Here is a 13123-nt window from a genome sequence, read left to right as displayed (position 1 = left end):
TCAAAAATGTAATCCGATCCATTAAATATCAAAAAAGCACCTCACAAAACTTGCAACATGGCGTAACTCGGCTCATAACTGTAGCACGTCGGAGCAGTATGGGTCACGTGATAGAGCGGCTGTGGCATGCGAGACCTGTCTGCGGTCTGGTTAAGCATTTGTAGCCTCGCTACCAAACCGGCATTTCACCTCTGAGGAACTGATCCCAGAGAGAAGTAAAGCAAGTGTGCAAGTTCATCTCTGAATGTTTGTAAAGCATTCCCGCGTTAAGCTTAACAACGGATATATGGAGCGACTGCCTCTTCTCTCTCCCTCCCTCTCCTGCTATTGGCCCACTTTGCACCAGAAAGAGGAAACCAGCGGCTGAACAACAGCAGCATGTTTAAGTTTGATAATCTGTTGTTAGAATTTATTTAATATTACTTTCTACACCAGGATTCTTTTCTAAACAGCTGATGGCTGGTAACTGTGCAGGGGCGGATCTAGCAAAGTTTAGCCAAGGGGGCCGATAGGGCATGAACAGGGAAAAGGGGGCACAAAGACATACTTTTCTTTCTTATTCTCATTTAAAATATCTAGCTTTTAATAAATAATTATCTTAATCTTACACCCAAAGTTTTAATCTGATCTAAAATGTATAGAAGTCCATTACTGTATATAGTAACTATTAAGTCTAATATACCCTAGTAAGCTATAGTACTTTTTCCTTTGGGAAGGTACCATCTGTGCAGTCTGCAATTCTGTTGAAGAAAGATGTTGAATCTATTTAATTATTCTTGAAAAATAATTTATTTCTGTGCATTCTTCTAATTCAGGAGAATAATGCAAACTAAAACTACCTAATAATTCACAATCTTTAATTAGGGGTATAACATGGCATAAAATACTATTATAATCTAACACTATGCATTGTATAATAGCCAGGGAGGGGACAGACATGGCAAATGGTGCAACATGTCAGACTGTGGGATTATACATTTGTTAGTTTTTCTAATGGCCTCTTCAAAAGGTAAGTTTTATTCCATATTGTCATTTTTGGTTTTTTAAGTTATTTATTGTGACAGGAAAACAAAACAAAACAAAACAAGAAGCTCCTAAGAAGGTCATAAATGTGAGAACTTTTCCAAAGAAATCTCAGTCAGTTATGCCTGAGATAGAGAGATGATTATAACAGAGTAAAGATAGCATTAAAATGTTGGTGACAGAAGTAATGCTAAAATCTCAACAAGCCAAAGTTACATACATGTTAAAGGGAAAGATCAAACAGTGCTGAAATGAAGAAGTGGGCATTACGGGGCTTCCCCAGTGAAATAACTGAACTTGGAGCACAAAATAATAAATAACATACCAGTAATGCGCGGAGGGAAGGCTTCTGAGAAAATTCACAGGGAATTTCTACAATAGCACGAGTTAGATGTGGGCAGATTGATGCAGTTATCAATCGTATTGATACCAATGCTGGTATTGTTACTGGAGATATACTACTGCAATAGGATTGGTACTTTGTTTCTGTCCTGTAAGTTCAGTATGTACCTCAGTGAATTCTGTTATGTAGTTGTTGTTTTTTTCTTTAAATGAAACATAAAACACGGACTATGAAAGCCTCTTATTTTGTTTGTGCAGCTCTAACAACAGTGATACAAGCACAGCAGACTGTGCTGGCTGCAGTGGGAGAAGATGCTGAATTCAGCTGTCAGCTCTCGGAGACTAAATACATCCTTCAGGTCATATGACAGAAAATCTTACAAGATGTGGAGACAAATGTTGACACCTACAGCTTTACTGAATTTTCAAAATGCAGAAAAAAATGATTGAGTTTGCTGATTAAAACACTGATGAAACTCTGCACTGGGAAGTTTTTGTACTTTACTTGGTACAGGTGATCATTCTAACATGCCTTGGAATGTCCCACAAGGAAGGGAGATTCTTCCTTCGGGGACATTTGAGTTTTCAATAATTTGGCTATTGTACGACGTTGTTTCAATACGTGGTACAATAGCCAGTGGGGACACAGAGACGTGCACCATGTCAGACTGTGGGATTCTGTGTTTGTTTTTTCTTTTTATGGCCTTTTCAAAAGGTAAGTTTTATTCCGTATTGTTGTTTTTTTTTTAAAGTTATTTATTGTGACAAGAGAAAAAAAAAAAGAAAACAAGAACCTTCACTCGTAATAATTAAAAATTGATCCTAAAATGTGAGAACTTTTCTCTGAAGTGACAAAGAGATTGTCTTTAGACAGAATTAGAGGGAGATACAATTACTGAAGAGTTTAGATTTTGTTTGAATGAGTGACAAAACGTTTCTCCCACTGAACATTCAGCCTAATAAAAAAGAACAAAATCAACTTTCTGTGTCATGAGTTGTTCATCATTCAGATTAATGAGACTGTTTTGAGAGCTGTGTGAAAACAGCTTTAGACTGTTTTGTTAAAGGTTGCCCCATGCCTATTCATATTACGATGAAAGCAATAGATAAACCACATGTTTGTGTGTTATGTATGTATGGTTGGTAAATTAACAAAAATTGGGTTGTATGTGGCCTACAATGTAAAAGACGTTTCACAACCCCAATGTAGTTAAAAACAAGAAGGCACTCATTTCCATTAGACAGAGACGGAGTTCAGGTCATAAGTAGTTTACTGACAATTATTTAACATTTGAAATGAAAAGATCCGTCAGTCCATTCACATATATACTGTTCAGAGAAGGAATGTAGTTTAGAGCAAAGTGTAGTAGTGTGAAGTGGCTAAACACACTCACCAATTGTACTAAAATAAACAATTTATCAAAACATTAACAGTCTTTCACACATACATACGGTTTATACACTATTTTAAAAAGAAGGGGTTGAAGACCTGATTGATTACAAAAAGTCTATTAAAATGTTCTGGGTAACCACAGAAATCTTAGTCACTTATGTCTGAGAGAGAATGTTTATGACAGAAGTAATGCCAAAATCTCAACAAACCAAAGTTACATACATGCTAAAGAGAAAGATCAAACAGTGCTGAAATTAGGAAGTGGGCAATATAGGGCTTCCCCAGTGAAATAACTGATCTGAAATAATTGAGGCACAAATTAATAAATAACATACTAGTAATCCACAGAAGGGGAGGCCTCTGGGAAAATGTAGAAAATCAATGGGAATTTCTACAGTAGCACGAGTTACCAGTCAATACCAGTCCTGGTATTGGTTATGTTGAAGTGATGGGTTTTATAATTCATTTTTGGTCCACTGAAGGGATTGTTTTGTAACCCCAATATTGATATTTTGTAAATAAAAAATATGACCTCAATTCAACCTTTAAATTCCCTGCACTTGTCATAGATATCTACATGATGTCCAAAAAATATACATCAAGTCCAAGGTTCTAATGTTGAACGCCATATTGATGTCCAGCTTAAATCATGGTTGGACCTCCAAATTGTTGAAAAAGTTCAAATGCAGTACAGACCTCCAGAATTGGTCATGGACCAACAGAACCAATATAGACACGATCTGTACATCTATCTGACTTTCTTTGTTTAGTTGGTAGCTAACTGAATTGTCTTACTTTTTTTTTATAGATGAAAGAAAATGTCCCTGAAACATACAGTATGAAACAATGAGTGTCAGGTTTATATTTATAGTCTACATCACATTTAAGTGGTACCCATATGTCAATTTGTTTGAGCCTAAAACACAGACTACTCCATGACCCGAATGATTGTTTAATCCTTCCCATCAATACCTCTCAGTTCCACATCTCTAACTCATGTTATTCTCCATGCAGCTCTAACAGCAGTGGTCCAAACACAGCAGACTGTGCTGGCAGCAGTGGGAGAAGATGCTGAATTCAGCTGTCAGCTCTTGGACACTAAAGACGTCCTTCAGGTCACATGGCAGAAAATCTCACGTGATGTGGAGACAAATGTTGCCACCTACAGCAAGTACTATGGTCAGAGAGTGAATGATGGCTTTAACGATAAAGTCAAGTTTAAATACACTGGACTACAGAACTGCTCCATAGTCATCAGGAATGTGACGGAGCAGGATGAAGGATGCTATCACTGTCTGTTTAACACTTATCCTGAAGGCTCCTTCACTGGTAGAACCTGTTTCCAAGTCTATGGTAAGAACTTTTGCATTAATGTGTTTAAATGTGCTAGAAACTGATTTCCTTTCAGCAACATATTCCTTGCAATATCTCCTGATCCTTCACAGAGCTGCATGAACCTGTTGTTGATGTCAGAGAGTCAAACTCTGCTGAAGAGTGGGTTGTTTCCTGTTCAGCCACTGGTCGACCTGCTCCCACTGTAACACTCTCACAACAACACCTCAGCTTCTCACAGTACAACACTGTCAGTGTGTCCAACACCAACGCTACTTTCACTGTCACCACTACAGCTGTGCTCTCAGGTTCACGTAAACACAGCACACAGGTGGGATGTGCAGCACGAGTGCTCTCTGCTCCTCACAGAGAGGTGATGGTGACGATTCCTGAGGTCCAAAAAACATCTGTTGGTGGTGAGAAACTCTTTCTGTATACCACAGACTAGACTAAAGACGGATGATACTTGGGTAAATTTGACTGGGATCTAATGACAATGACTTCAGTACTTCATGAGTGATGTATTATTGTTGGTCAGCGTCACGTTTTTCTGTTTTTTTCACAGATTTTCCCTCAATCACTGTAATAGCTGCAGCAGTGCTGGTGTTGGGGTTTGTCTTTTTCTGTTGCTCCACTATTCTGCTTGAAGAAAAGTTACCTTTTCACTTTCTAGTATGTCGTTTTGTAATGTGTCTTATCTTATTAACATGATAGTGATTTATTGATTCTAACCCTAAATCTATCTAGTAATGTCTGCACATATTTTCAGTACTGATTTTAAAGTGTTTTAATCCTTCTGTCACTCAGGGAACCCAATAAGGATTCAAATACTTCAAAAGTCAACCAATGACATTGATGTGTAAGACTATTTAATAATTATTTATTTTTTATATTTCATTTATTCATTCGTTCTTTGCACTGTGATTTAACCCATCTTTGTGTAAAGCAGGGGTGTCAAACTCCAGGCCTTGAGAGCCAGCGTCCTGAAGCTTTTAAATGTATCTCTGCTGCAACACACCTGAATAAAATTATTAGGTCATTAGCATGACTCTACCCTACTCAAGTAAATTTAAATAAATGTAAGTACATACCACCAGGTAGCTCCACTCGTACCCAGTGTAACGGGAAGTGAGAGGGTTAGGTTTTGGCGCTTTGAATGTTCAGTTGTGTGATGCAGCGATTAACGTTTGAGTAAAATATTGGGCTCCCTCGTGTCTTCCCTACATTCCTCCACAATGTACGTTTTTGCAAAAATGTACTTCTAGAAGTACTTTTATTGCACGATGTTCATTCACTCATGAGCTGCTGCAACATGAATCAAATGGCTGAACTGCCACCTTGGCGTGCAGTCAAGTTCTACAGTCTGCTAATGATCTAATAATAAGTATTAATATTCCTCACTCACCTTACTAAATGTTTGTGAACACAGCCAGAAACATTTGCATCACAAACACAGACTAGTGTTTATTAGCAGAAGCTTTTGGGTGGTTGCTCTCAAACCTGTGTACAAGTTGAAGCATTAATGGTCCCTTCACTGGGGGCTCTGTTGGCTCTCCGGTGACTGTTTCCTCGCGGCTGCGTGCAACGGGGCTAGGGGAGGGTCTGTGCTGACGGACGTGGGTTACTGACCTGGTAGTCTGGCTGCCCCTGGGTGGGTCCGGGATGGGCGTGAGGTTCTGGGGGCGCTCCGTCTCTGGGCTGGGACCCGGACCGGGCCTCGGGGGCTTGGGTCCTGGTTGGTGTGTTGCCGGGGTTGTGGGCGGGTGGGTGCATGGGGGCCCAGCCCTGGAGCAGGGTGCCGCCGGTGCGTCGAGCCACCTGGGGGGCTCTTCAACTGGTGGGGGAGATTGTCACATCTTGCAGGAGCTTTCCTCTCCTCAGGAGCTCCCTCTGCAGGAGGGGGAGATACAGGAGAGGTGGAGGAAGATCTCAGCCTGGGTGTTTATTGTCTTATGTAGTCTGGAAGATGAGTGGATGGTGGGGTGGGTGCAGTTTTCTCTGTGGTGGGGTTGGGTGGACTGTCCCGGGCTCTGTGGGGCCGGGCGGCGCTGCTGCACTGGCCCCGGTCTGGATGGGCCTGGGCCCCCCTTCCCTGGCGGGTCGCGGAGTATGGGGGTGCCTACTGGGGTCAGCGGGGGAGCTGGCCCCAGGGAGGGGTCACTTGCCCCTCCCTTCCTTCCCTCCCCATCTCCAGCTGCCTCCCTCTTCCCGCTCCACCACAACCACCCACACATGCAGGGCCTTGGAGTAGGGGTATGTCACCAGGGTGCATACCCCCCCCCCCCCCCCTCTGTCCCCTTCTGGCTGCCTCTGCCTCAATTTTATCCCACAACTTAGACATTCACATTACTCACACTCTCATTACACATACATATAGGATCTTGGGGGTGGGCACGATACACGGAGTCCAAAGTACCATCAGGGTGTACACCCCACCCCTGGCATCGTTACCCACCTCTCAATTTTAAATACACGTAGACATTGAGGGCTAGCAGGAGGGACCATGCGCTTACCTGCTGCTCTCTGGCAGGTAGCTCCATGCCCTCCTGGGTTTTAAATGCACCTTAGAACACACATGCATCAACATTACAATGAGCGGGTGGAGGGAGGTTTGGAGTCTTCTCTCACCCCCGTTCTCTGCGACCTGCTGGAGCAGGGGGGCTAGGACTAGGAGGAGGAGTTGGCCGTCCGACTGCGGTCTGGAGTGTGGAGCCTTCCTGCTGCTGCGGAGTCGGGGCGGTCTGCCTCCCCCCACCGCAGGGAAAAGGGAAACATCACCTGGGTCTGGGTGCAGTTCCCCCCTCCAGGGGCGGGGGCACCTAGACCCGGTTCATAGAGTACGCTTGGGGAGTGTGATCGTGTGTACAACGTCTCTTTATGTCTGTCTCCACGTTGGTTGAGTGTGGAGTAAGTGCATATGAGAGCATGAGGGTGGGAATGGATGTTTGTATCTGTGTGTGCCTGTATGTCTGTGTCTATATGTCAGGTTGGGTGTCAGGCGCCACCTCTCTGGGGACATCTCAGGCCCTCCAAGGTTTGGAGGCCTATCTCCCCCTACCACCACTTCCCCTGCCAGTGGCGGACCCCCTCAGACATCGGTGCGTTGGTGGTTCTTTGTGTCCGGGGATGGGCGTCCAGGTACACACCGGCTCACTCCTTGGCGGCCGCTTATCGGGGCCTGGAGCCTGGGGCTCGCTCGGGCCACTTCGGAGGTGGGGTGCCCCCGGCCTCTCGGCCTGGGGCTCGGTCACTCAGGCGCAGCTGGCTGCCGGCGGAGCTCACGGGCGCGTCACTGCAACTCCCCCTGGCTTCTGCTCCGCGGCTGCTGAGTGAGCCCTCATCTGGGACTCTCCTCAGCTCTTTCCGGGACAGTGGCGCAGCTGCCCCTCTGTTGGTCTTCCTTGGTCTCTTGTGTTCTGGGGGCCTCTGGATGTCTGGAGTTTTGATCTCCTCCACACCTGCTTCACGCCCTGGAGGACGGGGCTGTGGCCCCCCCACACCCTCTAGCAGATTATTACATGAAGGAACCTTTTAAAAAACAAAAAACAAGCGCGTCCATGCTCACAGGTGTACACACGGGTGATCACACCCACAAACTACACCCTTTTTGGCTCCTACCTCAAAGCACACTGTGTTCTGTTGATCTTATGTGCTGCACAATAATGTTTAACATTTAGTATTTACTGTCATATTCCCATATATCATTGTGATGTTGTTTATTCTATTACTCTTGTTCTCTTCTGCTTGCTTTCTTTTTTCTTTCTCAGCAGGTGATCCAGGTGATTGATATATGCATTTTTTTTTCTCTGCCCGTTCTGTTGGTTTTTGTCTTTTGCCCTTCTCCCCCGTCCCTCTTCTCAGCTGTTTCTCTTTCCCTCTTTCTTTCTCCCCTTCTTTCCCCCAGTCAAGTCTGTCCCGTATTCAGTAAGTGAAAATAAAATAAACAATAAAAGGTGAATCAAATGGACCATTACGGCAAGGCTGGGATGGTCAGTTTGGTAAAGTAAATCCGTTGGGCATCTTTCTTTGCCTTTAGACAACAATTCTGATGGCAAAAGAGCCAAACGGGACAGGCCAAAAAAAAATAAAAATAAAAATAAAAAAAAAATAAAAAAAATGGTCCCTTCACTGATTTCCAGGTATCCAATGTCAGGGCTAACAGATGGATTCAGACGCAGGCAGCGTTCTGGCAAGCAAAGGGTTGACAATTTATTAACACAGAAGGGAAACCACAGTGATGTGTATATACAGTGAATGGGGCAGGGCTTCAGGGCTCCAGGGGAAGGAATCCACACTCGCTCCCCACTCGGCCCAAACTCCGCCACTCCTCTTCTTACGCACACTCGCTTCTCCACAGCCACTCTCGCTCCAATTTCCACTTATGTTGACACACACAGGGATCACAGGTCAGGGTCCGCCACCAGTTCCGGGGAGATCTAAACACAAAGAGTCCAATTAGATCAATACGCCACACAACACTGAGAGAGTTTGTCTTAGGAGAGCTGAGAGCACGAACATGGGAGGTTCAACATTCCAGTGCCGAATACTCCGTGCCGCAGCGTTAAATAGGCAAGGGGGACGCCGCCTGATCAGCAACAGGTGTAGAAATCACCGCAGATACGTGGGCCAAGGGTGAGAGCCCACAATGAGCTCCACCCAGGGAAGCAGGAGAGAAAACAAAACAAACCTGTGGCCAACATGAGCGAGCCGGAGAGGCACAGGGACCATGACAGCCAATACCAAGTGCACAAGTTCACCCTAGATGGTTCCTCTTCTCTGTAACTTGGAGGATGTGGAGTAGGCTGTATTTTAATCAAAGACATATCAATCAATCAATAACCATGTCTAAAAACAACACAGGTTGACCAAAGTGCTGTACACAGTAAAAGAAAAAGTAAAAAGTAGAAACAAATACACACAATGAACAAAACAAAAAATAATCCCAAATTTCGTTTTTTTTTTCTGAAGGGGTCAAACACTTTTATGCAAGAATGACAGCGAGGTGAAAAACCTTCACCCGCAAGAAAACTCGAGCTGTGACTCATAGTACGAACACACACCTCACAGTAACACACTTTAACTGTTTAATGTGAACTTTTTGCCAAGCTAGCTAATCCTGACCAACACACCAGACACAGAAGATAAAGGAACGATGTTTTACTGTTAGAGACAGAAAGGTTAAAATATTTTGGCAGAGGGCTAAAAGGGGCTAAAATTACCCAAAAAGAAATTCCATTTGACCAAAAACACTTAATTTTTAAAAAATTAAGTATATAGTTATGAATAATGAACAAATAATTAACAAACTGGGGTTTATAAATCGTGTAACACATCCTTATGGTAAGAAATTTTACCTTAATGCGTTACATGTGTTAGAAGTCAATGTATCTTTAACAATATACTCCTTATTTTATATCTCCTGATCCTTCACAGAGCTGCATGAACCTGTTGTTGATGTCAGAGAGTCAAACTCTGCTGAAGAGTGGGTTGTTTCCTGTTCAGCCACTGGTCGACCTGCTCCCACTGTAACACTCTCACAACAACACCTCAGCTTCTCACAGTACAACACTGTCAGTGTGTCCAACACCAACGCTACATTCACTGTCACCACTACAGCTGTGCTCTCAGGTTCACGTAAACACAGCACACAGGTGGGATGTGCAGCACGAGTGCTCTCTGCTCCTCACAGAGAGGTGATGGAGACGATTCCTGAGGTCCAGCAGACGTCAGATTATCAGTGATGGTGAGAAACTGAGATGCAATAACAATGCATTGTGGTAGTATGCATTTTCTCTTTGATCAATAATTGATGTATTCATTTTGATCAGTGTCACATTTTTCCTGCTTTTTCAAGTTTCCTCCTGGATCATTGTATTAGCTGCAGTATTGGTGATGATGGTCTTTGTCAGTGTTGCTGCTCTGCAGTAGGCTACTCTTTAAAGAAAAAGACCAGATAACTTTCATTTTTGATTTCTTGTCATTTTTTTCTACACCAAAATCTATCCAATAATATCTGCATAACATTTTCTACTTGTGATTTAGTTATTAATTCTTTGCTTCATGATTCAATCAGTCTTTGTCTAGTATTACATTTTATGTTTCCCATTTAATCCCACTGGCTTTAAAGTGTTTCACCAGATTTTTACGAAGTATTTCCAGTCTTTTGTTGTCTCTGTCCCAAATGTTCTGAAATGTGTTGCATGTATTAAAAGAAGTTGGACCAAAAAATGTACTATGTACTTATAAACTTACATTTATGAAAGCTGAACAAACATTGATATACTTGACTTTTGTAACAGTGAAAAGGCGATCTGTTTTTATTGATAAATATATATGTTTGCATTACTGTTATTTAGATTGCCATGTTAGAACGTAGCAAACAACATTGTTTGTTCCTCTATGGTTTCTTTATTTTTACAAATCTAAATGTTTTTTGTCAAAAGATTAATAATTTCATATTGAGGTCAGATGGTCAGCAGTTTTGATGTTTTTGCAGAGATTTTATTTTTTGCAAAATAGCACAAGTAAACATTAAAAGTAGTTCCTAAATCAAGGCATTTATTATTAAGGCGGCCATTATTATGGCCCTGTGTGGAAAAAGTGATTGCCCCCTAAACCTAATAACTGGTTGGGCCACCCTGAGTAGAAACATCTGCAATAAAGCGTTTGGGATAACTGGCAATGAGTCCTTTACGAGGTGGTGGAAGAATTTCTGCCCACTCATCTTTGCAAAATTGTTGTAATTCAGCCACACTGGAGGGTTTTTGAGTATGAACCACCTTTCCAAGGTCACAGCACCTCAATCAGATTCACGTATGAACTTTGGCTAAGCCATTCCAAAGTCTTTATTTTGTTTTACTTAAGCTGCTTAGAGGTGGACTTGTTGGTGTGCTTTGGATCAAGTGCACTTCAGCTTGTGGTCGTGAACAGATGGCCAGACATTCTCCTTCAGGATCCCAGAAACTGGATTCTGTTCATCTTGACGTTGCATCTCCAGACTGAGAGATCTCAATTACTTTGTTTCTTATTTGCTTCTGAATTTCCTTGGATTGCGCCATGATGTGTAGTTTTTGAGGATCTTTTGGTCTACTCTACTTTGTCAGACAGGTCCTGTTTAAGTGATTGATTCAGCACAGGTTTGGCAGTAATCGGGCCTGGCTATGACTATGGAAAAATTGTATATTTTCTATTGATAAATGCAAATATTTTATGTCTGTTATGTGCATTGCCGTGTGGAGAATATAAGGAAAAAAATTGTGTGGTTTACATTGTTTCGTCCTCTTAGATTTCTTGATTTTTTTTAAAAATTGCAATAACTTTATGTTAATTTCAGTGCACTTTCACATTTCTTTAAATTCAAACTACAGTCCTGTGAATAACTAGAAACACTTCTAGCAGCACAAATGTGAGGTAATTGTTTTCTGCTTGACTTTATCAGTCTCTCATATTGTTGTGGAGGAATGTTGGCCCACTCTTCATTACAACGTTGCTTCAGTTCTTTGAGGTTTGTGGGCATTTATTTAAGCACAGCTCTCTGAATGTCCCAGGTTGAGGTCTGGACTTTGCTTTTCAGCTATTCTGCTGTAGATTTGCTGCTGTGTTTGGGATCATTGTTCGACTGCAAGACCTAAACTTTACCTATTAAACAGTTAACTCTGTATTTTACACTTTATGTGAATATTGTTGCAGATTTCAATTATTAATGTTTTTATAACTTTGTTCTTTCTTATATTTAATATTATACAATATTTATACTTCATGTCTCTGTCTTCTTTTGAACACTCCAGCACAGCATCACTATAACTTTGTCCTCACTGACAATAAAGCTGTTTTATATATTTCATTGCAAATGTTTCAAGCAATTTGTAGCTGTATCTTAAGATATTTTGTTAATAATATAGTATTTTATATTGTTTTTTTCCCCATATTTGAGAAATATTTAACATGTAAAAGTCTGTTTATGTACAATTTGGTGATATTAGCCCTGATTATTGGAGGAACTTGTACATGAAGCAGATTTCTGAGACTTCAGATTTGAAGGTTGTTGTCATATAATCTAAATGATGGCAGATTAACGTTCCCTACCTCTGTCCTACAACCACAGGACTCCTTTGCATTCGACTGATAGAAATTTCAAGCTCAGTGTTAATGAAGATTTCAAAGGCCTTAGTGCAGGGGTAGGGAACATCTACAACCTGCAGGGACACCGGCCCTCGAGGCCTGGAGTTCCCTACCGCTGCCTTAGTGTGAAAGGAATGAAGCTGTAGCGCCTCCCAGTGGTTGAAAAGAGGTACACAAGTGGTTTTTGCAACCTGCTGTTTAATGAAGGTAATCAGCTGGGACAAAGGTACATTATGAGAATAATATCTCTGACAAACCTCTACCTCAATTAAAAGATGCATTTTGATTTACATGAATGCATTTCATCTTCTCTGCAAAGGCTACACAACCTTCTTTGCCATTTGAGTGTGTCCAGTCCAGCTGAAACCAGCTCATTACTGATGGCATGAAAACGATCTGTGAGGTAACATTTTTACTGTCATTCATTCCTGTTGAAAACTTGTCACGTGTTTGCTTAGGTTCTTCTCAATAATCCTCCCGTATCCTGTGTAAAAACTACCCGAGCTTAAAGTATACAGACTGCCGGGAGGGGCGAGACGGGAATTTTCATTGCATATATATATATATATTAAAATACAGATAGCAGCAGCCACGAAAACATAGGCAAGAGAGAGCATAGCAGTGTCGTAGATGTAGCCAAATAAGACAGATAAATTAAGATGGAAAATCCCCAAAACAAAACCCAATCTTTAGTGTGGGAGCATTTCCATGTCATTCCCAAAGGTGTAATTATTTTCAGCGACTGCAAACTGAACACAAACTTTTCATAACTGAGTTTGTTTCTTCAGTTGTATTTTGGTAATGCTGTTGTACAGCAGGGAAGCAAACACAAGTGCTAACGCTAACAACATCCAATCAGGATTTATTGGTTAGATCAAAGCTAACATCTGCATTACATGTGAGCACTACACA

General features: G+C 41.9%; 1 protein-coding gene across 1 annotated transcript; it reads left to right on the top strand.

Annotated features, from left to right (window-relative positions):
* The first annotated feature begins 2025 nt into the window (after positions 1 to 2025).
* LOC146634524 (OX-2 membrane glycoprotein-like) lies at positions 2026 to 4538 on the top strand. The gene is made up of 3 exons (XM_085349904.1): positions 2026 to 2080; positions 3773 to 4111; positions 4204 to 4538. The coding sequence occupies exons 1-3, from the start codon at positions 2026 to 2028 to the stop codon at positions 4536 to 4538; spliced, it is 729 nt and encodes a 242-aa protein (XP_085206030.1).
* Positions 4539 to 13123: the final 8585 nt, after the last annotated feature.

This window comes from Diplotaxodon limnothrissa, linkage group LG3, assembly GCF_057381915.1.
Source record: "Diplotaxodon limnothrissa isolate DT_005_m linkage group LG3, D_limnothrissa_male_GT1.1, whole genome shotgun sequence".
Taxonomy (NCBI): domain Eukaryota; kingdom Metazoa; phylum Chordata; class Actinopteri; order Cichliformes; family Cichlidae; genus Diplotaxodon; species Diplotaxodon limnothrissa.
The sequence above is the reverse complement of the archived record's forward strand: the minus strand, read 5'-3'. Positions and strand labels throughout refer to the sequence as shown.